This window comes from Seriola lalandi, unplaced genomic scaffold (assembly GCF_002814215.2).
Source record: "Seriola lalandi dorsalis isolate HSWRI2012SDOR001 ecotype SW California unplaced genomic scaffold, Sedor1 jcf7180002054630, whole genome shotgun sequence".
In the NCBI taxonomy this organism is placed as follows: domain Eukaryota; kingdom Metazoa; phylum Chordata; class Actinopteri; order Carangiformes; family Carangidae; genus Seriola; species Seriola lalandi.
In genome coordinates, this window is record NW_019525183.1 from 2222637 (window position 1) to 2249192 (window position 26556).

General features: G+C 42.6%; 1 protein-coding gene across 4 annotated transcripts in view; it reads right to left on the reverse strand.

The window, feature by feature from the left end:
* Nucleotides 1–26556, reverse strand: part of LOC111665293 (receptor tyrosine-protein kinase erbB-4) — a 257866-nt gene that overhangs the window by 83897 nt on the left and 147413 nt on the right. For all 4 annotated transcript variants that reach the window (XR_015438067.1, XM_087177702.1, XM_023420237.2 and 1 more), the window contains exons 4-15: nt 22362–22496; nt 20804–20869; nt 19131–19249; nt 18225–18366; nt 17445–17558; nt 15824–15950; nt 15265–15338; nt 14237–14327; nt 12992–13197; nt 10922–11054; nt 6026–6119; nt 3394–3548 (exon numbers count right to left, since the gene is read on the reverse strand). Coding sequence is in view for 3 of the 4 variants with exons in the window: in XM_087177702.1 (XP_087033828.1) it covers nt 3394–3548; nt 6026–6119; nt 10922–11054; nt 12992–13197; nt 14237–14327; nt 15265–15338; nt 15824–15950; nt 17445–17558; nt 18225–18366; nt 19131–19249; nt 20804–20869; nt 22362–22496 (1456 nt within the window). In the remaining variant the exon portion in view is untranslated. The remainder of the gene's footprint in view (nt 1–3393; nt 3549–6025; nt 6120–10921; nt 11055–12991; nt 13198–14236; nt 14328–15264; nt 15339–15823; nt 15951–17444; nt 17559–18224; nt 18367–19130; nt 19250–20803; nt 20870–22361; nt 22497–26556) is intronic.

Sequence of the window (26556 nt, forward strand, 5' to 3'; positions counted from 1 at the left end):
TTTTGAATGCTTCTGTGTGTGTGTGTGTGTGTGTGTGTGTGTGTGTGTGTGTGTGTGTGTGTGCCTGCAAGCTGCATGGGCACACAAGACACAACAAATTATATAGCAAATTAGGAGAGCAGGCTAACTTTGGAATTAAATCTGTGACAACTGTGGCTCCTCCGAAGTCGCTTTGTTGTCAATTAAATGGTGCACCAAATCGCTAATTAGCAGGCAATCAACGTCTGTATCCGATGTTGTCTGTGTGTGTGTGTGGATGTGAGTTGAGTGTGTGCACAGGAGCCCCATAGTTTCCTTCCTGAGTCAACAAGAGAACAAAGGAGTGGTCTTTAAATAAACAGCACAGCTCATCTGCCCTGTTCAAGTGTCTTTTAGCCCGATTCGGACTCTTTGCGAGCTCTACAGGTGCCGTCTTCCTCCTGACACTGACCTCTGACCTCTGAAATGTCTCACTTTGGCTCATACCCCTCAAATCCCCTGCCTCAGCTTTTATCTCGATGTTAATCCACAGCACCCTGTGGCTGGAGGGCAGGACAAAATGACAGGGCACGATGAAGGGGTTGTCATGCCAACGACAGATTCGTCTTCACAGCGTCAGGAATGTGTGGGTGTGTGTATCAGTGCGAATGACAGCTGTCATGGGAAGAATTACAACCTCACACTTAACCTCTTCTCTGCTTCCTACCTTTACTTTTTTGACACTCATCTCCCCTGCTTCTTTTGCATCCATTACCCTCATGTCTTCTTTACCCCTATTTTCCCTTCTTTACCCCATCTACTCTTTAAAAACTCCTTCATCCTGCCTTTTTAAAACTGCACCAACATTATCAACAGTAAAATAAAATTACCTCCTGCTATGTGAGACAGAACATGCAGTCCTTTCCTCCTCACATCATCTCTCCAGCCATCTTTCAGTTGCTAGGTTTCAGCGCTCTAACTTTGTTTGCTGAGACCACCGTCACGCAGCCCACTCGCCGGTCATCTTCTCTCTGTTCTCTGACCAATCCACCGACTCTGCAGCTGCTTCCCTCGTGGTGCCCTCCCAGTAATAGTGAAAAGGTAAAAGGCCAAGGTCTCAAGTTCAAAGTCACAGCCACGCTGACTTTAAAAATAAGCGAGGATGGAGATGTAAACCCGGCTGGTAAAGAAGGCACATTTTCTGTTCTATCCACAGACTGCATGCTTTTGAAGAGTAGTGCTGCTTTGGTCTGTTGTATTAGACAGCTGAGTAATGGCTAAGCCCTGGGTTTATTTACAGGTTTCTATGCAGCCCTGCATTTTGACTTTTAGCACTCAGATATCTAGTGGTCATATTAAGTAACTATGTATATAAGTCTGTCATCTGTATCGCCCTTTAAAGGTCCAATATTTTATTGTTTTATTTTAAAGTGTTGATCCATAAGAAGATATATTTGTTTCAGTACCAAAAACTATCTCAATATAGTTTTAAATCTCCTCTCTCAGGAATCTCTCTGGAGCTCTAGTAACAACAGGTCGGTGAGCCAATCAGAAGAGAGGAGGGTCTGAGTCAAATTCTGCAAGGTTGGATGGTTGGTTTAAGTGGGCGGGGCTTGGGGCATGGCTGAGAGTGGTCACTGCTTCATTGTGACATCACAAAGTTACAGGAAGTCCTGACGGCTCGTTTTACAACTCAGTGTCTGAATACAGGCTGTGTGCATTTCTCTGTGGACTGAGCTTTGACAGTATGAATATAGAACCTAGACCTGCTTTATAATGAAAAAAAGACATGGACATCTACCTTTATACAATATGGGACCTTTAAAGTATAAAAGGAAAGCAAAAAATGCTTTGTTGCCAGGAGCTACAGCCAGGAGATGGTGAGGGAAGCTCTACACAAAGACTGCTAACAATGAGCCAAAGGTAAAAGGAAAATAATCTGCATGAACTTTAGCGGAGCTAGTATGCTGGCGTTTTTTATCTTTGAGGCTAGCTGGTTCCCTTTGTTTCCAGTGTTTATGCTAAGCTAACTGGCTGCTGGTTATAGCTTCAGTTCGCGAGTGGTATCATTCTTCCCATCTAACTCTCGACATGAAAGCACTAAGTGTATTTCCCAAGATGTTGAACAACTGCTTTAAGCTCAAAATTGCATCAGCTACTTAGCCAAAACTAAACAAAAGTTACATCAGCAAACAACAGATTATTAATTAATGTAATTAATGTTTCGTCTAAAAATGTCAGCAAATAGTAAAAAATACCCATCATAAGTTCCCAGAGCCCAAAATTGTGTCCTCTAATGGCTTGTTTTGTCAGATCATGGCTGAAAACCAAAACATATTAAAATTCACGCTGAAACAGAAGAAAAAAGCAAAAATCCCACAGTTGAGAAGCTGGAGCTAAAGAATGTAACCAGAGAATGCTCAGTGTTTTTGCTCTAACAAATTAATCACTCATCAAAATTGTTGTAGATTCATTTTCTACTGATTAGCTGCCTAAAAGCTTCCAGTGCTAGACTCCACAGTCCCATCTTACCCATCTCTCAACAACTCTTTCTGGTTGTGTACAGTTCCAAACAGGGAAAAACCTCATTGGTTTTTTGACAGCACGACCAGCAGGCATCCTCTTTATAGTTCTGGTATAAGCAAAATAAATCCATTTCTTTATTTTATTTTAGCAATGTCACACAGAGAGAACACTGTCCTGTGGCTACAGTAACTCTATAATGAGGTCGATTGGGTACATATACAGCGTAATGCAGAAGATTTGAGAACTCTGTTATGATAATTTTATGCTCATTTGGAGCTCTTCAGGTGACCTTTTGCACCAGTTCTGATTTGTAACTTACTGTGATCACAGATGAATTGGATGCACTTTGTTCCAGCCAATATAACATGTATTTTCCAACAGAAGAATTTCTTAATGTAGCTCTTGCTCTCAGCTAAATCTCCCACCCACTCCTTCATTTGTGACCTTTCCTCGCTGTCTTTCTGATCTTACATTTTCCCACTGTACTCACCCCCCCCCCCGTCTTCATATCTTCCTTGTACTAACTGTCATTCTGCACTTATCCCTTCAGTCAGAGTTCATCTGCACTGTACTGCACATGGCCTTAAGGGTCAATGTATTCTGCTCCTGACCGGTGGGCCCCCAGGAGCCAGCTACAGGTCAGGGAATCTACTAGATTCAAATAGGCTGCTAGATTAAGTCATCTGCTCTCCCTCACTCTTTCTTTCGCTCACTGCCTGGGAGGGAGGCACTGCATGTCCACAAGGCCACCTGGGTGCAATGCAAGCGTGTCTTCATGATGCTTTTAACAGCATAAAAGCACCTAAACCAGAGGGTGCTCAGGAAAGTAGGAAGGCCAGCAAACACTTAAAAAGAAATTCATGAATTTTTTGTACACAGACACATCTTTATGTACCATTCTGCTCTTACCCCTGGGTACAGTTGGCATGGCAGGGATGACACTCATTGTTGGCCTTGGCGTATTTGAAGATGAAACTGTTGGCTCCCTGCAGCCCGTCGGGGCACTTCTCCACGCAGTTGGGTCCATCTTTGAAGTGGAGACATTTTACACACTGGTCCGGGCCCTGGGAGGAGAGCAGAACAAGGAGGAGGGAGATGAGAGGGTGGGTTAGGAGGAGGTGGTGGACAAGGGGAGAATAAAGAAGGAAGGAAGGAGGAGGGTGCAGTAAAAGGATTAGTAAGAGGGAAAGGGGCGGTTGAACAGTGAGCATGAAATGCAGAACAAAATGATGGGCGGAGGTGAAGGAAACCAGCAGGAAAAAATAAAGTTATGGCAAATGGAGTAGGATAAAGCAAGAGGGAAAATAGAGAAAAATATATGAGAGGAGAGAGAAGAATCAAATTCAAACATGGGGAATCATGTCAATTTGTTCAATTCCTAGCACAGCTAATGCATCTAGCAGGACCCACATGAAGTCCATTCAGTGATTTATAATGTGTCGAGTAAAACTGTGTAGATTGTATTCCAATGCAACCTCTGTGAAAATGGGCAAAATGAATATGGAATCAGGTCATTTCAAAGAACGGTACATCGAGGATGATGGAGGAGATGACAAGTGGTAACTGAGCATGAGCTCAGCTGCAGCAGAACCATGAATAAGTAAGATGGATAGCATTGTGTGTGTGTGTGTGTGTGTGTGTGTGTGTGTGTGTGTGTGTGTGTGTGCATGTGTATAAAAGAAGTAAGAGAAGAACTGACTCTACTCAGTGTGTTTATGCTCGTGTGTGTGTCTGAGGCAACAAAGATGCTGACTTGAGTGTTAATTTACAGCTGTGCACAGATGCGTGTGTTTATGCCTGTGCGAGTCGAAGCCCCGTTGCATCCTGGGAGTTCTGGTTTTGTTGCTAATGACGACCACAACTGACCTGATGGACAGCTTCTCACACGGTTTGACACATTCAGACGCACGCTATCAATAAACATTATTCTCACTTTGCATCTTTGTGCCAATGCATGTGTGTGTGCGCACCACTGTGGGTGCATACAGATGTCTGAGAGCATTCAAGTATGTCCGCGTATGCCGTATGCATGTGTATTTGTGTGCTAGGGCGCCTGTGGATGATTGACTCTGGTGTTATTTACTACTCAACTGTGACCAGCATCTCAAAGTCAGCAGCCTCTGTGCATCCTTGAGGAGTCTCTCTCTCTCTCTCGGGGCAGTCAGAAAAGGTTACTCACACAACTACTAAATTCCACTAGATAAGTCGTGCAGCACATTAAATACAACTTCCTGTTATGTAACACTACACATGTAAAATCAACCTTTACGTATTGTGTAAATCAAACTTTCCCTGGTTCTTGAAGGATAAAGGTAAGATAATCTTACCACAGATAACAATGTGCCTATCTGCAGTGCTTTTTGACATCCTTGCCTTGTCTGTGTGCTGCGGCATTATTAATGATATGAATAAATAAACGCTAAGTCATTTCCTGAAACAGCTGGGCACTGTAGTTTTTAGCAAAAGCTGCTCAAACATGAGTAAATAAATATTTGTTCGGGACCATTTTCAGCTGCGGATTAATGCACATTTGGTGCACTAGTGGGTGTTTATGGCACCAGGATGGTGTAAGTAGGTTTAACTGAAAATAAGCTACATTACCAGAGTTTATTCTAATATTAGAACATGCCAATCAGTGCAACAGCATGGCTATTGAAAGTATAAACTATTTCCAAGCAATAGCCTTTTAGTGTTTTCATAATTTGCTTGGGTTTTGTCTATCTGCAATTGCATGTGTTTTCTGAAGTCACCCACTGTACTTACTTCGTAAGACAATACTTCGTGGACAACTTTGGTTTTGGTTGTTTTGTGGGATTTGTTGCCTTTATCTTAAAAAAAAAAAGCAATTTCAATTTATGGCCCCTTGTTGTAGTTTTCAATGGCCTGAGGGGTTAAAAAATATCCAGAAATTCAATAGAAAAAAGCACATTTGCAAAAACAAATATTCTTTTGTGTTACAGAAATAAATATCTTGTGCTATTGTATCCCCCTAATCAGCCAGTGACCCTGGTTTGGGAACCTCTGGTGTATAGTATTACACTGCAAATAATGAAATGACTCCTGCAGCCTTGCATGAGCAGATTTATTTGTGCACAAGGTGCTCATGGGTGCATGTTTTTTGTGCATCTCTTCTGACATTCTAAAAGGGAAATTCTAACATTTTGGAGAGTTGTGGTGTGATCACACCAGAGACTAACAGTGACTTTTTGGGAAGGTCAGAAACTAATCTCATTTTGCTGTTTTGAAAGTGTGTATGTGTGCCTGCCAAAAGCATGCCTCCTAAAGTGGCCACAGTAGTTTATCATTCCTCCCATTAACCTACCATTCACCTCTGCAAACACAGCACTTATATCTTCTGAAATCCTGCAAAACAAGATAGACTCCCACAAAATAAGTTGGAAACCCACTTTGGCACATAGAAGATATGAGGCTATCTCGCACAGAAAAATGAGAGGAGTGGTTTTAAATTTTAAGTGAAAAACTCTACCACTGGAGAAAGCTGAGTTTGAGGGTGTCCGAAGGGAATTCAGGGGTGTCTTACCTGGCCAATACATGTCATGGTGTTCCCATCCATCTTCTCACATTGGCTATCACACTCCAGACACATGGATCCATTGGCAAATTCACGAACTTCCCTGATAGAGATAGGGAAATAGAGATAGAGATGCATGTATTATAGATTTGAGAGCATACCCATATTAAAATATTGATTAAGAGCCTGCTTAGGGAGGATTTTGAAGTATGCTGTGTGTATATCGGCACAAGCTGTACATGGGAGGCTTTTGATTTTAAACCAATGCGTGATACAGCAGCGAGAAAGCAAGGTTAAACCTTCATTTACTCATGCACATCTCCAAGAGTCCTACTTGTACTGACTACTAGAATGCCCTCTGGTAAAGGGGCATGCAGGGCAGCGAGCTGCCTAAGACTATTTGGTCAAGTTAAAGGCTTAGTATGGTCGATATGTGAACAGAGAAGGAGCATGAATAATGAACAGCTTTTTAAATCATGGGCAAACACGAGGGGATGCGTGGAGGGATGTGGTAGTAAGATGAGAGCTGGTGGGAGGGAATGGGAGAAAAGGAGGGTGGCAGAAGAGGCCAGGGACTGTATTTTGCTTTGGGTAAGGTGAGGGGGGAGGAACAGAGGGAGTGTGCGAAGATGAGAGGAGAAAAGGTTAAGAAAGGCAAGCAAGGAGGACAGAAAGAATAAAGTTCAGTCAAAGAAAGTTTCTTTTCATCCCGTTATCAAATCATTGCAGCTTGTGCAACTGGTAGACGTTTTATTTGTACAGATAGAGAGATGCATGGAGCTCATGATGGTTTTGTTTTTCCACTTAGACTTCTAAAGGAATAGAGGTAAGCAATAGAGAGTTTACACACTGGAATTACATCAACGCAAGTTTCACAGAGCCTGGAGCCATATTGTTGAATCCTCATATGTGTACATGTATGTGTGTTTGTGTGTGCATGCATCCAACGGATATATACATTTCTCCCTTGTTTGTGTCTGAATCGGCGCATTATCTTCTTTTTTTCCTTTTTTTTTGAAGTGTCTGGGCGAGCAGTTGCTGGCTGCTGTCAATAACAACTGCTGCCCATCAGAAACACTTTTCACATCAGAGGGATCGATCAGCTGATCCAGAGGATGGACACCCTCAGAGGAGGATTCACCCAGCTACAAAACAAGCCCCTTTCTCACAGCGGTGGGATAATGAAAGGAACCCTGTGTGTGTGTGTGTGTGTGTGTTTTGTTTGTATTTGCATGTGATGCTACTGGGGTGAAATAAAGATCCAACAGATTTCGGCTTGTGAGCTGTTTTTATGCGATCCTGCACTGGGAAACTTAGATCTCCTGTGGGTGTTTTTGGAATAATATTAGAATTAAGTCTGAATAAAGTCTTAAGTGGTTTTAAAAGCTGCAAGACAAGAGAAGAGAGATTCCGACACTCTAGAATTCAATTACAAATTAAAGGGCGACAAACATGAAGATTAAATCTCCAAAATTTACTTCTGCTGAGCCATGATGTCAGGGCAATGGTTTGTGTTGCTCACAGCAGTTTGTCTCATACACGTGAACATACAGTGTGAAATTGTGTCCTTTTATTAATGATGTCTTCGGCGGACTCAAATGAAACTCCCATTGCTCGCTTTACATTTTTCCATTGTTTTTCTTCCCCTTGTTCCAAAATAAATTAGATTTCTCTCCTGGAAGCTCAGTCCTGGGGAATCCTTTAGAAAAGAGCCCAGGCAGTGGAGAGTTATCTCTCTCGCTGCATGAGAAAAAAAAAAAAAAAACATACATGGAGGAGAATGGGTGAGAGACAAAGACCTCGGCAGCGGTGCTCTCTAGGGTCATTTCCATTCCGTCAAAGCCGTTACTCCTGATTGGGCCCCTTCACGGCTGGAAGTGTGTGCCAGTGGCCAACCGTGAATAGCCTGATGGGGGATTAGCCCTTTTTTAGCAGGAATTTAAGCAGGACTGTGGCCACCATTCAGACCTCTAGGAAACCAGAGCATGGCCAACCCACCAGAGCAACTTTTTTAATTAAACACTTTCAACGCCTCCCTAATCTGCTTCCTCCCCCAACCCCAGTAGACATCATCTCAGACGCTTTCTTTTCCCCCCTCGCACTCCTTTTGCTCTTCCTTTGTTTTATTCAACAGACGTATAAACTGAAGGGAATTAGTGCCTTTCCTCATTAAGAATGGAGACATAACGAGGGGCGAGCTGAGGAATCCTTAAGGTTTAAAAGCGCCAACCTGAAAACTTATTTAATGAGCTAACGCTATATTCTTTAGAGATATCCAGTCTAATAGAATAGATTCAGAACAAAGGCAGATATTGAGTCAATTTATGCTCTATACAGTAGAAAATCATCTATAGTAACTAAACTCAGTAACAGTAGAGATAGTACCCATTATTCATATTAGGTATTTAGTCTTGTATACTTCTATATTGATACTGTGTCTTCCATATATTTGTAAAACACAACCCTCAGCTCTCAAGCATAGCAAGCAGCTTGCTCATTAGCAATGTGTGAATATGTAACCTCCCATTTTGTGCAACAATTTACATGTCATGTAATTTCATTTTTATTTGTATCTATAACATAATCTTGGAGGCAAGAGTCATATAATAAAGAGAAATATGATTTTTTGGCCAGTCAGTGTAGATTTCAAACAAATCTCGAAGGTTTTTAAACCTTTAACTTCTCCATTCTTTGCGTTGCTTGGGAGTTTACCACGTGTTTATCACAAACAGGTGGTAAACTCCTTTCACAAACAAAATACTCGTCACAATCAAAAGTGATGGCAATTAAACCAAACTAGGACTCAGAGCTCTGAATGGCAGTGTTATTCAAAAGGTGCAAAAAACCATCAGGAGAACTGGAGAGGAGACAGAATTACTTTGAAAGTTAATGCCAACAAAAGTGGCAGATGAAAGCCGGCTGTCTGTATTAAAGCATGGTCTGTTATTTTGCTGTCTTGTAAAATAGGAAACTGCTGAAACAGTTTCTCTCTCTCTCTCTCTATCTGTGCTGGATTAGAGTGATGTTATATTTAGACAAATCATACAGCAGCCTCCACTCACAAACCCTGAGATAAAGTTTACCATTTTATCAAGGGTGACAGTTAATACAGTAAACACTGTACCCAGAGTAAAAGGACAGGCTTGTCCTCTCTTTCTGATAGACAAGTATATTTTCATTCACAAAGCTCTTAATAAATTACAACCCTATATTGTACAAGTATTAGTTGAGAGCTCATGGTGCTACTAAATCGGGTTTAGATGTGGGTTTAGTCTTTTCCTCTGCGCACAAGCACTGCAGTGATCCTTATTTCTGTATCTTTGTGTTAAAATTAAAAGGACATTGGACAAAATGAGTATTGATTTCAGGCTTATCTTGGGAGGAACTTGACTCTGTTCTGAAGGCTGAAACTTTGCTCTTTCAAGTCATTTTAAGGATCATCATATTTGATATATGACTTCTTTCTTTCTGCTTTTTATGTCCAGTGTTAGTCTAGATGAGTCCCTGGTTCGACTCCTGGGCGGCCAGACTGTTTGCCGCATCATCTCCTACTCTCTCCCTGAACTTCCTGTCTATTGGTTCTATCAAATAAAGGCACAAAATAACTTTAAAAAATAAAAAAAAAGTTTTGTATTGGTTTGAGAGAGACAGAAAGGATAGAGTGTTAAGTCACCAGGGAAAAGAAATACAGGTTATCCGGGAAGCGATACTTCATCTGTCAAAGATACATTTTTACAGCACTGGCGCTTGACAGGTGGTGACTTGTTACACCAGGCAAAGCTTTAGGTTATAGACATTTTGATTCCACATTCAGGCCAGTGACACAGAGCAAGAAGTGGGGCTGTCCAGCTTTACTTGTGATGCATCACAGTGACTGTATTTACAGTATAGTTGACGAGTGTGCTCCAGCAGTTTCCTGCCACGCGCCTCTCCCTCGCTCGCCAGTCTTCTTCAAAGCCTTCGCTCTGAGCTGTTTTCCCCGGCAACTTCAAAGCCTCCCTTCCACAAACGGCGCCGGGAAAGGACCGGCAACAAGTCAACATGACCGAAGGTTGCTCGCTCTCTCACAACCCTCTCTCGCACGCGCGCACACACACACACACGCACACACACACCTGGGGAAAACACTAGCTTGACATCGCTGCTCGGAGGAGAAGTCGCATTCATCTTGTAGAAGATGCTGCCGGTGCAGTCTTATTTTAGATGGATGCTTTCAAGTGTTGCGATTGACAACATCTCCTCATTCATTCAAGAGGAGCACAAAAGGCTGGAAACTACATCTACAAAGAAGTGTTTCTCCCCAGGTGAGTTGGCAGTGATCTTTTTGATGTGCCTCTTGGCAGCGGAAAGCAATGACCTGAATGCAATTATTCACACTGAAAACAGAACATCAGAGGATTGTAAGGGCCTTTGTCGCAAATGTCAGTCATTTCCCAGCTCAGAGCAGTAAACACTCATGTCTGTCAGCTCGAATGGGCAAGTCGTAATTAAATATAATACTTCAACAATATATTCAAATTGATTTTGGACAATGGATGCAAGACACAGCCAAATGTTCCTTTAACTGTTCACGTTAACTGTTCACAGTGTGAGATCCCTTATTGGTTCATCTCATTATATTCACGCCAATTGGCAATTAGACTCTCCTCCTCCAGAGCCCTTGAGGATGTTTTGACTTCATTCTCATGCATCAAAGCTGTTCAAATTGATTTTATATCCTCCACTTGTCATGTATGGCTGTTTGCAAGGGAATTAATGCAGTCTCCTGAAGCTCTAATGATGTGACATTGAGGAAAATGCAAATTTTTGGGTGAGTTTTAAAGATTTGTGTCAGATCAGCTCAAACGGAGTACTTGACACTTGTAAAATGTTTGTCCAGAGTGCACCGAATGACAGTTTACTCACCCGTCAAAGAGGTTGCAGGACTCGATGCAGGTGCGGCCTCGTCTGAAATATCGACAGGAGAGACACTGGTCCGGCCCCGGGCCCCAACAACCATCGTCCGAACACATCCGGTCACACACCATCCGCTGCTGAGCTGCGGAGAGAAAGGAGGAAAATAAATTAAAAATGAAAAAAAAATAAATGAGCAAATACTGTAAGGCATTTACATGAGTACACATACATTTGCAGTCACACGCTGCTGTAGCCTGCAGATACCCACCCACACACATAATTCAATTCAAGTACAAAACATATCAACTTAGGCTTTATAGTGAGCATATTAGGTTATAGATTGAAAGTGTTTGTATGTGTGTGTGTGTACTGTATTCGTGCCTAAGAGATAAGTTGGTGTTGGTGCCTGTGTGTATTACCAGCATGTCTTTGCACATTTGTGTGTGTGTGTGTGTGTGTGTGTGTGTGTGTGTGTGTGTGTGTGCGCGCACGCGTGTGTGTGTATGTATGTATGTGTAGCCGAGGGGCATCCCAGCTGTGTAAGTAAACATTGGTATTCCTCACACCTCTGCCATTAAAGGGCTCTCCAACCAGAACCCTAAGTTCTTTTTTCCCCCAGTCAAACCACAATAATCGATGTTGGTCATCGGACTCGGCGTGCTCTCCATCCGGTGAGTGACACCCGCGTCCCCGGGAGTGTCGCCCGGTGGGGGCCAGACCTTTTGTCAACAGCCACACAATCAGTGGAAGACAGGGGGTTGAGTCTAATGAAGAGGCCTGTGTAAGGCCCCATCGATCGCACATACACACACACACGGCACTCATTAACTGGCTAATGATATCAACCGCAGCCTGGCAGGACCAAGAAAAACTATGGTGGCACGTGTGTGTGTTTTCTACTTATCTCTGTCACAGTGGGCTTTACTGGAAAGCACACATGCATGATTCATTCAAGTGTAACAAATATAAATAAGATCAAAAACATACTTACTTTTGAATAATAAGACTTTTATTTTCTTGTCACTGAGGGGCTTTTTGTGGTCAGTTTCCACCATCTGCAGCTAAACCACACGTATACTATTCATGGTTCATCAGGTATCCACTTCCCTGTGGCTAACAGCGAGCTTAATCCACCGCTGTGCATGACACATTAAGCACTTTCCTCTCAGGGAGCTGAATAAGGGCTTTCATGGCCAAGGCCAAGGAGCAAGAGACGCCTGCGATACCGTCGCCTTGGAAACAGGCATGTCAGTGTGCAAGGCTGGGGTGGAGCTGAATTTGCAAAGATATACAGGGAATCTATGTTTGGAATTAATTAGACGGCTAATGGGAGAGAAAATAAGAGAACAGGAAGACTTAATAGGTGTTTAGTTTTCCACTGCATGTGTGCTAAGATAAATGATTATGCGTATGCGTGATCGTGTAAGAGTGTCCTCTGCTTTAACCTGCATGATTCGCAGGTGCGTCAACATGCCAATACATACATGTTCATCAGAAATTCAAATGCAAAACCTTATCCTGAAATTTCCAAAATGAAAACAATGACACATCTTCTTTTAAGGCGGCTGATATCACATTAAACTAACTGCAAGAACTCGACTTGAACCCAAAGTTATGCTGCAGCATGTGCCCTACTTGGATGTACATCTTCTGCTTAGTGGCTGTGAGTTTGTTTGGCTGTCACAGAGTCAAGCTTTTTGCCGCTTAGGGGATTTTTTGTGTATTTGAATTTAATTAATTTGGGGAATGTGGCAAATATTTGTGGCCTGAATAAGTGGGAATGGGAGATTACTCTCTTGGATGGATTTTGTATTCTAATTAAGTATTCTAATCAAGTTATTTATTAACTTTTTTGGACATTTATTACACTGAAATGTTGCGTAATAAAATTAAATAAGAGGTGTGGCTTTGTTTTCAAAGATAAACCTCTCTGATATCAATAATTCAAAGGGTTCCACCTAAATCACAGAACAGCCATCCAACGTAAGATGCTGCAAAATTGCTTAAAATCTGAAAAAGCAGATCTATACAAATGGTGAAAAACTTGGAAATGAAACATATCCCCATCCCACCACTCACTGCATTCCCTTGGATCGCGGTTGTTGCGGATGAGGACTTTCTGGCTAGACGTCCTGAAGAGTGACGTCCAGTTGACGGTGTTGTAGAAACACAGGCGGCTGTTGTTGAAGATGTAGACATTGCCGGCGCTGATCTCGTCCAACGACTGGAACTGCAGGGACGAGATCCAACGCTGCTTCAGGATCAACAGAGAAATACCGCTTCCACTGCAGGAGAAGAGAGAGAGGGAGAAAAGAGAAAACGATAAATTAAGGGAAAAAAGAAATGGGTGGAGATAGAGGTAGAGAGAGGGGAGAGAAGTGAGGAATTAAGGATTTAAGAGAAACAGTCAGGGGAAGATTTGGAAATAAATTTGAACAAGAGAGAAAGGAACAGAGGAACAGAGATAGGTAGAGGGTGAGACAGGTTTAAAAAATATGATGGAGAGGTATAGAAAGTAGATGAGGGGGTAGACGGAGAAAAGGGTGAAAGATCATGAGGCAAAGAGATGAGAAATATAGAAAAATAGGACGTAGTAGTGTGGGTGAGAAAAATTAGGAAAGATGAAGGAAGAACAGAAGGAGACCAAGAGGAGGCGGAAGCAGACAAAGAGTGTTGATGGGATAATAGAAAAGGAGAGAGAAAAGAAATACAGCACAGTTGAAGAAGATGAGGCGGATGATTAAGGATGTCGCTCCAGTGCTAAATGAAAGAGCGTTGAGCTACATGTTCATTGCTGGCGCTTAGAAAAACTAGGTGTCCTGTGACACCGGCAGCACTTTCGCTCGCATCTGCCACTTTTTAGCCGACAAAGAACCTGTTATCACAACGGGGCTCATCAAAGCTGCGTGACAGTAAAGAGGCCTCTGTGCAGAGCGACACGGGCCGGCGGCTCATCAGCTCCCACGGTTAGCATCCACGCACAGGAAAACAGCAGGAAAGAGCAAAGTGACAGGGATCTTTCTGAACAAAGAACGCTCGCCATATGAGCGTGTGGTCTGCATATAGAAGAGAACGGAAGGGACGTAACCATTACTTTTCTGGCATTCATGAGCAGTAAGTGGTACTACTGTTCAGTAATCAAAGTCATTACCTGCTTCTGGTACCTACGTGCACACCACGGAAGAAGAATACCTACAAGTTTAGCCCGAAAACTGAATCCTGTACAACTGCTATCCTCGCGCACGTATGCTGAGAGTAAAGCTGTGGTTTATTTTTGGAGCCACTCAGGAAAGTCAGAATTTGTGTCTATAAAAACACACGTACCTGTAGAGAGATCTGCCTCCGATTGTTGCCAGGCTGGAAAAAACACTCAGATCTGTCATGTTCTCAGGCCAGGACTGGATGTTGAGGTAACCTAAAAGCACATCAAGAGGAAGATGAAGATTGTGCTAATTAATAAAACTTATAGTAAGTACCCTTTTTTTTTTTTCTTTAAACAGTGCTTGGATAATTACCAAATTGATATTATGTCTGGTCTATTTTTTCTGTCAGAAATGGTGAAAAAGATAAAGAGGAAAAGCGAAAAGGAGGAGTCTAGAGAGTATTTGATGAAGGGAGAATCATGAGCCATGAATAAAAAGAATCCTTTTGTTGCCTTCATCTAAATTCAAGGGGAAAAAAAAGAAAAGTACTGTAATTTTTGGTCACGGAGTTGCACCACATCTGTGAAGTTCAAGCAAGAGCCCATTTGTAGTGCTCGGAGAATAATATATGCTAATTAAAAGAATGGGATTTAATATTCTGCACAGTTTGTCCGGTTGCACTTGCCTTTAATGACAGATTATATCAAATCAGCGTCTGTGGAAATGACATTAGAGGGATAGAGCAGGAAATGGTTGGGATTGAATGGCCATTGCTCTTTGTTATTGCTTGGGTTTTCATTATGAAAATGCAGTTTCACTCCATTAGATGTTTGGCTCAACTGCAAGTCGCAGTTTAATATGACAAAAGGGTTTGTATACGAGGTACTGCTCATCCCTTAAGGCCTCTAATAGCTAATGAATAAATGCACACACAAGCATGTGTACACACACACACACACACACACACACACACACACACACATACATGTACATAGTGTAAGCACTTATAACTACCAGACATATGCACACACAAAGAAATAATATCCACCAGACCACCAAAAATCCGCTTTCCACTTTCCTCTTAAAGCTTTCTTTTCTGACCTCAGAGATCAAATAATTCACTCACAGACACACACACATTCATCACATATTACAATACTGTACAGTTCAGTCAGTTATTCTTAGATGAGTCCAGTGATGCAGTCTCACCTGTGATTTCTTTCACAGTGCGGAACACGTTGAGGCGCTCAGGGTCCATAGGTCCAATACCATGATACATATCCCTAAAGTACACAAAGAAAAGTGAATACTATTTCTCTAATTACAGTACATAGACATAAAACATTTTTTTTCCCTCTTTCTTTTCCTCTAGTGTGAAATTGATGATTACACATCATTCTAACCTCAGAGCTTCAGGGCATGTTGACAGTGCTTTGTGACTGAATAGAGCACATTGACTTTCCAAAGCCAGATTTCCTCTGACACAATGAGATATTAATGGAGAACTCTTTGTTTACGTCCCCACATGACTTAGTTTCACGCTGCGGTTTTGATACAGTTTGTATTCCTTTGATTGAGATGTGTGCAAGCATCCCAGACTGAAATGTTTCATCCTAACAGCTCCAGCTCAGCTGGGCTGACGATGTCCAACACATGCACGCCCGTATCGATCTGCTGCGGAGTTACTGAATGTTGTATTTCAATAACTATCCTTTCAAATAGCAACGGCAACAAATTGACGTGTGTGAGCTATCAAGCTGTCACTTACCCTTTAATGCCAGTAATGAGGAAGATGAGGTTGCCGTTGATTTTGGTGCAGTTGACAAATTTATCGATGTTGCTGGCGTCCACTGTCTGAGCCGTCTGCAGGCTGCCTGTTCCTATGCCGTCACACACTGACAAAACAAGAGCAAACACACATGATTGTATGCTATTCGAAATAATGAACATTTTTCTTGCTTTCATTAGTATATTCAAAGTGGCCTTGTGCAGCAGAGGCCTCATCTTGAGAAACAACGATTAGCTATTTGTCACTTTAATTCTTTATACTCTTTTATGAAAATATGCCCCTGCCTTTGGTGCATAGACAAGGCCGTGGCCCCTCTCCATGCATTGGAGTTCTTTTGATGAAAGCATGGACGAATCCACAGCCCATTCCGCCCCATAATGAATTCATTACATCTGCATTAATTACACTTGCGGTCTAGTGTGAGCCAAGTATTTCTGACAGAGGCGGAGGGGATGATGAATAAGGTTGGCATTAAGTGGTGTAACCAGTTTTTGATAGTGATTTATACCAGCCAATTCCATATCTGAAATGTTAATTTGTTATCATTTCCCATAGTTCCTCGGGCTATCCCTCATTAACCCCTCCCTGCTGCGTGACGATGTAATCAAGAGATTAGCCAATCAATGGATGCCACAGTCCATACGCAGAGCCTGAAGGAAAACACGAGCGTCTTCCCTCCAAAGAGAAAGGGCACATCAGTTACCTTTGTGAGAACAACATGATGAAGGAGCTAATCCTCATGCTGTATCATTTCACATTAGACATTTTAGCTGATGCTCTTGTGCATAATGACTTGTAATTACAGAGCAGTTCCTCGTTGTGTGAATCAAACGTGACCTTCATAGACGCCGTATTTGTTGTGTCCTGTGGGATGTGATGGGTTACTCTGGATACGCACAGCAGTGATGCAAAAAGCAGAGATGAGAATGAGGATGTTCGGATGAATTAAAAGCAATGTTGATATTTTGGTGGGGTGGGGGGGGTGGGGGTACATTAGAATCAATAAATCAGCTGCAAGTATATTTTGTGCAATATAAAGAAAGCTAAGCTGGCTCTGTTAAGAAATAAATTACATTTCCTATAAAGCTTTTAGAGTAATTCCTGTGGGCTACTGTTGATCCAGTATCATCACTGTTAGCATAAATCTATTAGATTAAAATGGTTTAACTGCATAAGCTCTTGTACATACAGTAAATGCAGTGGGGTGAGCCAGGAAGTGGGGGGGGGGGCAAGGGAATGGGTAAAGCATCTGTATAAAACTTGATTTTTATCTACTGCATATAACTTCCACATTATACACTGTTCTACTGGCCTCAGTATGTCCTGCACTGCACCTTCCTCTCAGTGGAATATGGAATCGCATGATTTATGAACACCATCTGACTGTGTGCCTCACAGGTTTTTCAAACTTTTGAAAAAGTGATGGGACTAATAAGATCTTTGAGGATGTCACCTTTCTATATGGAGAGCAACCCGGCTCCATGCATGAAGAGGAGCAACAGAATATGATGATAAGTGTGAATGAGCTGGAGCTGCAAAGTCTGTCAGCTTACAGAAATAATTCTCAAAGCAAGACTCTGACTGTAATCCCTTGGTTTACCTTTAGGACAGATGTCTGTACAGGGGATGCACATCTTGATGCGGTTCTCCTCCACTTCCATCTTGTTGCTGGGACAAGCTCTAACACAGGAGCTGTGGTCCACCACAAAGTTATCTGTGAAAACCCAGCGAGGATGTTAGTATTTGTTTCGCATTATCATGTAAAACCATAAACATCTAAGCATTTCCTAGACGGAACCCCTTTAATGGTGAGAAATTGATTGTATTTTAATCACGCCTGTGTAATGATCAAAACTAATTGTCTAATTGGGCTGCATTGCTCAGGAAAAGTAATGAATCAAATTAGTACTCAGTAGCAGCAGTGGAAAAGTACGACTGGTGTACGCTCATTTGATGATCAGTGGAACTTGAACATGCAATCTGTTGATGTGGCTCGACTTTTAATGCACGCTTTGCTGAATTACTGCTGCACTCTGACTCCGGACCCGTGAAAGACAGAAGCGAGATTTGCTTCCTTTTCGGCTGCCAGAAGCTGAAACAGATGGTGTAGCAACTTGTTGATTGAGATACACAATTTATTTATGTGTGAGTCATTTATCTTCACTTTAAATAATTGTCTGGAGTCTCATTTCAGGATAGATAGAGGATAAATGCTCCTTCATTGGACACCGTTGCACAGGCTATAAAACTTAATTATGAACATCATTATGAGCATCTATGTTATTACAGTGTAATATTGCATCACCTGTATGTATTTGCAGCTGAGTGGTTGTGCATGCAGCAAGGCATTTTGTTCGCCTGCAACTTGAAGCGGACTTACGTGGGCACTTCTTGACGCAAAAGGCTCCATAGGTGTACTTGGCTCTGGGGTTGTGCTCCAACTGAAAAGATGTGGGGTTGTACACAAACGGCTGAGGGCACTGGGTCACACATGCGCCGCTGTCGTTGAAATTGGTGCACGCCTGCAGAAAAAAACAAACAAACACATAACCACAGTCAGCTGAGGGCAGAGGACACAAGTCAGACTCCACACAGAGGCGCTCGGTAGAAAACATAAGTCACTGTGAGTGAAGGAGTATTACGGCAGCATTTCATTTTTAGAACGGATCGCGGCGCGTGCATCATGCCGCTGTCCCTCGTCTCTTTGAACGCCAAATGGGAGAAAAATTGGAGCCATTGATCCTCAGCCATGATGTAAATGGTGAAATGTTTTCCCATAATCCTCTTAAGTGTTTTGCCATCCGTGGCTACAGGCTGAAATGGCTGTGATTGAATTGGGTGAACCTTTCCTGTGAATTACAACTACAATATCCCCTCTGCTGGCGTGTGTGAGCCAGTTGTGCACAAGTTCGTGAAACAGGAAGAACTTGAGGTGATAAAAGGGATATTAATTGGACCACTGAATCACCAATTTGTTCCTTGAAGAGCGCCACTGCAGCAGCCTTTTACAGCCCTGTAAAACGACAAACAATTCATCAGCTGGTAAACAAAGTGGATCATATTTGGGCAGGGAGGATGATAAACAGATGTTGCATGAAAGACGTGGACACACAGAATGGAGGATGGTTGTTAGAAATGTATGCCAGTCTTCGGACGTGTGGAAGGTGGAAATGAGAGAGAAAGAGGAAACAAAAGAGAAAAAGTGGAAGAGGGAGGAAACGAAATGGAGACAGTGTGTGTGTGTGTGTGTGTGTGTGTGTGTGTGTGTGCGCGCGCTTTGACGTACGAAGCAGTCCGTGTCCTTGGGGCCCGAGCAGCCGCCGGCACACTCGCGATGGCAGCAGTCACTGACGTAAGGCCCGAAGCATCGACCGTCACACTGCTCTGCACACACCGTCTTTGTCACTGCCCAGGAAGTGAAAAGAATGAATTTTAAAGGTCTGACATACACATACACACACACACATTCACGCTCATAAAAGGAGACAATACCACCACCCTCAACCTTCCTCCTATGCCGTAGCTGCACACAAACATCGTCTGATGTGAAATTCAGGCAGAAACAAATTAGGGGCTTCGGCAGTCTAAAGGCCACACAAGTGGGCTTGTGACCACACGATCACCGCATTGAATGTCCACACTGACTTGACAAACACTGAGCACCGTCTCTTCTCTCAACAACTGCTCTTGGTGATGCCCTTGACACAGCCTCTTATCCACCAACTGCTCCAGCTTCAGCTCAGTGACTGGCAGCTCTCGGGCGGGATGTCGCTGGAGGGAGCTAAAGTAGTTTCCCCCCTTGATAAATAAAGTTTGGAAAAAAAAAAGAAAAAAAAAAAGTTCCACAGCACCGGACGCCACTGACTCACCATATCTGCATTTATACAAGGGGCGTTTTCAGCCAAGTGGACCGACTGGCCGAAGACAATTTCCAACTGTGCAGATAATTCCTGGAGAGCCCGGCTTAATTCGTTGCTATGCCAACTCTTGTGGTAACCAGGGGAACCATTTACCGCTTTTCTCGCATTTTATCGTTAAACTACTTTAAAGGAAACTGTATTAGTCTGTGTTTTTTGTACAGTAGTAATACTTGGATGCGGCTCGTACCTATTGCATCAAAGTCGCTCTAATACTTGTGCTAAAGAAGAGCCTCCCACACATTACTGGGACAGTAGGAGATATATCAGCCAGCGAGTCAGCAGGAGCTTGAAGATGAGGCATTAAAAACTGCTGTGCTCACTATCTGCTGTGTTGGGAACATAATGATGCAGTAGAGAAAAACAACAAGGCGATGTAGTCTGTAAGTCTGTGTTAGCCTGAGAAAAACAGGCCAGTCCTTCGCTCAGTCTTTACAAGATGAGCAGAGCATCCAGTAATTACACGGACTAACATTTCTCGAGCTGCCCTCCTTCCTCTGTTGTCTTTCTGTTTCTGATTGTATTAACAATTGTGTTCTAAAGCTGGTGTCAGTGGCATTAGATAAATATTTGCTGTTATTCATTTCATGTCTTGTTTTCATGTTGTATTATAAGCTCCTATTATCACAGTTGCAGAAAAATGCTGTCATACAATCAATAAACACCATTTCTTTTTTCACATGTATCCATTTATTTATTTTAGTTTATTTTTAACTTCGCCTTGATTTTGGTCTTTGAGTTCAATCTAATATGAAGAAAAAGCTAAAAACAGATGTGAAGTGCTCACACAGCCATGAAATAATAAATCTATGTCAAAACAGATTATAGCAGATTAGACGGTAGATTATTTCAACGCAGACAGTATTGTACTCTTTAACAAAATTTCATTAGCCTGGATTTCGATGATGAGCCTCACTTTAATCTAATCCTGTTTCAGAAGTTTCTCCACTCAGTGTCAGGTTAGGTTCATTGTTTGGAGGCTTAAAGAAGTAGAGTCACATTTATTGTGTGTGTGTGTGTGTGTGTGTATGTGTATACTCACAGGTTTGGCACTGGTCTTCCTGATGGCCCCAGCAGCGTCCATTACATGTGCGATGACATCGTTTGCCTGCAGAACACACACACGCATGCACGCACGCACACATACACACAAACACACACACACACACACACACACACACACACACACACACACCGTGCATCAGGCAACTTCTCAGCGAACTTCAGATGTTCTGACACAAACACACATCGAAACACGGCTCCACCCCACACGCCAAATGCCTGATCGTCCACTCATGCACGCCCCTAAAACTTCCCCGACTAGTGACAGTGACAGATCTGTCGAATCTCCTCTGCTCATCCCACAATAGAACCAGAGTCATTGTGGCGACTTGTGGCCTGTAGAGAACATAAGCATGAAAGACAGGTCTCTACTCCCCTCCGTCAAGCACTCGCACAGGCAAAGTGGGACCTGACAGAGCACTCACAGCCTTCATCTGCCAGTGGCCCATCATCAAGACTTAATTGACTATGGGTTAATTACATAGTAAGTGGAATGGAGCAGCAGATTGTCACCCTGCCCCTTCAACCACTCCCACAGTGGGGCTGTTAATGTTAAATACTAACTACAGCTTGGCAAAGGGCCCCGATTTGGCAACCTCAACTCCCACACACTCTCTTTGTCATTTTTGGCCAACCTCCTCTGTTCCTTGTTGCTTTTCATCCTCCTCCTCCACCAGTGGCATCTAATTGACAAAATAGCAACATTTTACAATATATTCTACTTTGAAATGTCTTCTTCAACCTTTATCTGAGAGTTACCGGCTTTGCATGATGTCCAACTCCTCGCTGGTGTTGCGAGTCAACTCTGCTGATTTTGCTCTGCCCGGTCTGTGTGCACAGACAGATCATCATCTTTTCGTCAAAGAAACATTTCCTCCACTGTTTATGTCTTTGCAAGCTATTTGGCGCCTTGGCTGTCCCTATTGTTCACCCTGACATGTTCAGATACAGAGTGCCTGAAGAAACTGCTATGCCTTCCCTGTCTCTCCCTGAAAATGAGCAAGAAGCTTGTCCAAAAATGTGCAGAAAACTTTGAGAGACTCTGTCTTTAACAGCCAGCTCTTCTGACATAGAATGTCCGCCGGATAGTGACGCCTGTTATGTCCAAAGCAAAGGGATCTGAGGGACTGTGGGGACCACGAAGAGGGTGGTGGGGTGGGGGGTGCACCAGGAGAAGTAGGCAGCTTCAAACCAGCTGTCGGATTCACTGAGATTTAAAAAGAGCACAGCAGGCAGCAGCTCCATCGGCCTCACTGCCGAGCCGCTACCATACCACTACAATGGAAAGGTTCACGCGTTGATCTAACACCATGTGATTTCGCTTCCAAATGACCAGCAGGCAAACAGAATAAATAAAAAAGGTTAGGGCATGACTGCTGCTGCTGTGTGTGTGTGTGTGTATGTGTGTTTTTTTTTGGTGCGCTTCTACAGTAAGTTCGCATGTGGCGAGTTACTGGATATCTAAAAGATTTTTTGTTTTTGATTTTTATCCAAAGTTACTGGTTCCACTGGTTTTTTCACCCGCGTGCAGTACTCACATCCGAGGTTGCTGTTGTTGGACGGCACCACCAGCAGCTCAGCCTGGGGGTTCTTGATAATGTCACGCCAATGGATGGTGTCCGCATGGCACAAGAATTTGTTCTGGTCGACATAAACACCCCCATTCAGTATCTCTGCACAGGAAGAAGAAAAACAAAAAGAGAGAAAGAGAGAAATGAGCACATAGCCATGGATATATAGTACATGTACATGATGGCAGAAAATCAATACTTCAAGGTTAACTCCCATCGTCCCTATGTCTCCAAGTACCGCCATGCATACTGTGTTCCCTGAAGTGCATCAAAGCATGACGATGAATGCCACTGACAAATGCACGCAGTAATTCAATACCATGTCTAAAGACAATGATGTTTCATACAGAGGTACCGCACAGAAAAATAAGTAAATTGATTTTACAATGTAAACAAACAGCTCTGCTCATGAGAAGAACTCAAAACTGTATGCCCGTAAAGTTTCCTAATTATGCACTGAGTATTAAATAATTTCATTTAGAGAATGAGAGAATTAACGAGTTTGAATGTCGCTGGAAGAGACCAGATTACTTGTTGCATTAATTAAAAGTGAAGTAGTAAACTGGAGCAGTGATAGAGCTTTACTCAAATCCTCAATGAGGGATACTGTTCATGAGCGGAGTAAATGAGGACTGGTGTCAAGTTTTTACTTTCTGAGGGCATCATGCTAAAGGTAGAGGGCAGAAAGATTAAAATCTTGCATTTCATTGGTTTTAGGTTGTGGAGTTAATAAAAAAAAAAAAAAAAAAAAAAGCAGTTAGGGACGTCTGCAATTTTTTATTGTTCCACTATTATCTTCAAGGGCTCTCTCCTTGCTCAAAACAGGCCCGAATCATCTGACTCAGAAAATAAGGGATCACAACTCTCTTGACCTACTCCACTTCCCTCTACCAGAGTGAGAGCTGATGCACCGAAGACAAATCCGGGCTCCTAATCCAGCATTTGCTTTAATAGCAAAAATATGTTTCTTTTCAAGGACCAGTGCCCTTAACAGATGCCTGTGCATGGAGCATGATAACTAATTCTAATCTCTCTCCCTGTTATTTATCCAGGTTTTGGATATGGACACAGAATGAAATGATGCTGCAGTAATCCCTCCTCCCCCAAGCCGTGACCTAAGTCAGAAGAAAAACAACAGTCCCCATTAGTGTCTCTTTCTCTCTGGGACACCAGCTGAGTGTATTATTTAAGCGAGTTGAGGGATTTAGATACAATTCACCTTGCATCCCATTCTCCTTGAATATGAAGTACCGCCGGATTCCATGAAAGTACTTGTCATAATAAATGAAATTTGATATAAAAAAAGTAACAATGTGGTTCAGATTAGGGCTGGATTAGCTGGAGGTAAAGAAGGGTATTATCTCCCTAGGCAGATTATTAACAGTGTATGAGTTATGCGGACGATTCAGCACACGCAGGAAGCTAATCATTACCATCCGACACCCTGATTAAGGAAGTGGGCCTTGGGAGCGACGGGGACATTTATTCAAAGCCCTCTTAGAGGTGACATGGCCCTCCGTCTGCCCGCTGAATGGCCTACAGCCGCGGCTTCATGTAATCATGTTTCCGTCACAATGGGCAATTTATCAGGGGGTGTTTTACTTTCATAGATGGTGGGTAAAAAGACAGGGGCAGGCTGTGCTTTATTCTAATAGCATGTGGACCGCACTGTCAGCATGCTTTGATGCCATTTAAAAATACCCTTAGCCATCCATTACGCAACTGATATCCCAGATATGACAGATTTCTGATATTATATATAACAATACACTGAATAAGTACATAATTATCTGTCTTTAACCTACCAGAAATTATAACCTGATTTCCCTCAAGTCACCTTGAAATGATACAAGACTCTGTTGTTGTGCCACTCCACTCCTCCTCACTCCAATTTACGCAATGCAAAACAGCAACGGTTCAGCTGCTCACAAGGTTTACACACCCACAGTCCCACAAAACCGCTGACTTACACAACTCGCTGTTGAGTGGCAAGTGCTCAGAGCAGGCATGTGTTTGGGACAGGATTCTTTTCAACGAGGCTGGACACTCGATGAAAAACAGGAACTCTACTTTGCTGAATAATGAAGTTCCTTCACCTGAGTTCACTAGTTGGTCTTTAGTTGTAATTCTAAAACTGTAAAAATGTGGTGGTTTCTCAAGGAAGCTCTGTAAAGCCTTGATGTTTCTGAATAATGCTTTATTTTATAAGGTAATAAAGACTCAGCAGATGTTGTCTCTTTTACTTTGTAGCGCAGATCAAAGTCATATAAATGCTTTGGCTTTTTTTCTTTTTCTTTTTTTTTTACATTTGAATAAAAGTAATATTGGTTCAGGATTGTTGAATGTATGCGGTCTAACAGCAGAACTGGGGCTGTGACAACTGGCTGTATTTGAGAGACACGTACGAGCTATTGCAATCACCAAAAACACAAAAAAGCTGGATGCTGGCGCAGATACATAGACAGTTTCTGTCTGCATTTTCCAGCACATGGTCATTTAACTGTAAAAAAATGTAAATGCAGAGACTGAAGTAAGCAACCAGACACCACCAGAGCCAATGCTAGCCACGTTCACAGTGGCGCTTTGAGCTAAATGCTAATGACTGCATGCATCGTTATTTAGCATGTTAGCATTCTGCCATGTAGCTCATTAGCACTTAACACAAAGTACAGTTGAAGCTGATGGGAATGTCAGTAGCTTTGTAGGTATTTGCTCATAATTGTCAGGTATTTGACAAATTCAACTTTTGACCTCATCAACATAGTGATAATCTGATCCTACAGGGATCAGCCAAGTTGCAAGGCTAAAAATTGGTTACAAAAGTGTAGACAAGCAATAAATAACGGTATAATAATAATTCCCACATTTGAAACCTTTGGGGTATGTCATATATAATCAATTACGATTTTTTATGGAGAGCCGTCTTTCTGTTCAGTCCGCCCAGCACTGTCCCAAATGCTCTTTTAAGTGCCGGTGTCCAGATCCCCCCCGTGTTCGCCGCGAGACAAATTGCCGCCTCTGCTGTCCATCCAGAGAAGGGCACTAACTCTTCTAGAGGGATGACAAGCCCCTGTCGGGTGGTCATTCATTAATGGGCGACAGTCCTGCGACACCGCCCACCCCTCCTCTTTCCCGCTCCTCTCGAGTACACCCCATCCCGCACATCCCCACCCCTCAATGCTTCGATCTTTCCATCAGGATGGGAGATCTACAGTCGACCATCGCCTCTACACCCCCACCCACCCACCTCCACCGCTACCCAATCCCCTCACTCTCCACACTCCCGTGATTCACGAGGTAGTCATAAAACCTATTGTCCTGCATCAGAGGAAAGGGGTGGAGGAGCTGGAGGGGTGAGAGATGGAGAGGGCAGTAGGAGAGGGAGGGAACAGAGATATGGGGAGAGAACATGAGGGAGAGAGAGAAGAGGTTAAAGCCCAGCCTAAGAAAATGTATTCTATTATTTAAAGTAATAAACCCCAGACATTTTATACAAATAGACTACACAGGTTTTACTGGTACTACTCGTAATATACTAGTGACTTGTTAATGAAAGCTTTTTCAGTTGCAGCTATAAAAATCATCATCCCACTGAGAAATACATGGCATAGAGGAGTAGGGAAAATGTGAAGGACATGTAAAACTGAATAAATGTAATTCATGAAGTAAAAAGTAACGCTATCAAGACTATCAAGTCTTAGTCACAAGTCACAAGAGTCTTTTGTTTCTGATTATGTTATTTTGATGAAATCTAACTTGTTTGCTACTGGTTACCATGGTAATTTCCATCCACCTGTTTTCTTGCGCATTTTCAATTTGCAAATGAATAAATCTGCTGAGCTGGAAAAGCTGATGAATGAGACTGTAACCTTCCACAAATTAATACATGAAACAAACGTAAATGTCATTTCTACGTCACGTCCACCGCTGTGTAAGAAACACACATTTTATTTTTGCTGAATTTTAAAAATTGATGCAACATTTGGTTGGGCACTTGGCTACTTTAAATGGTCGCGGGGGTTTTCGTGGATTTCTTCTTTTTTGATTCAGTTTTGGAGGCAAAGGCTTAGAGGTTCAACAGCTTGCATTTATCTCCATGATATCCACCCCCTCAAACATTCATTCATTATTTTACAGTAAAAAGGAAGGACTGAGTAGTTGG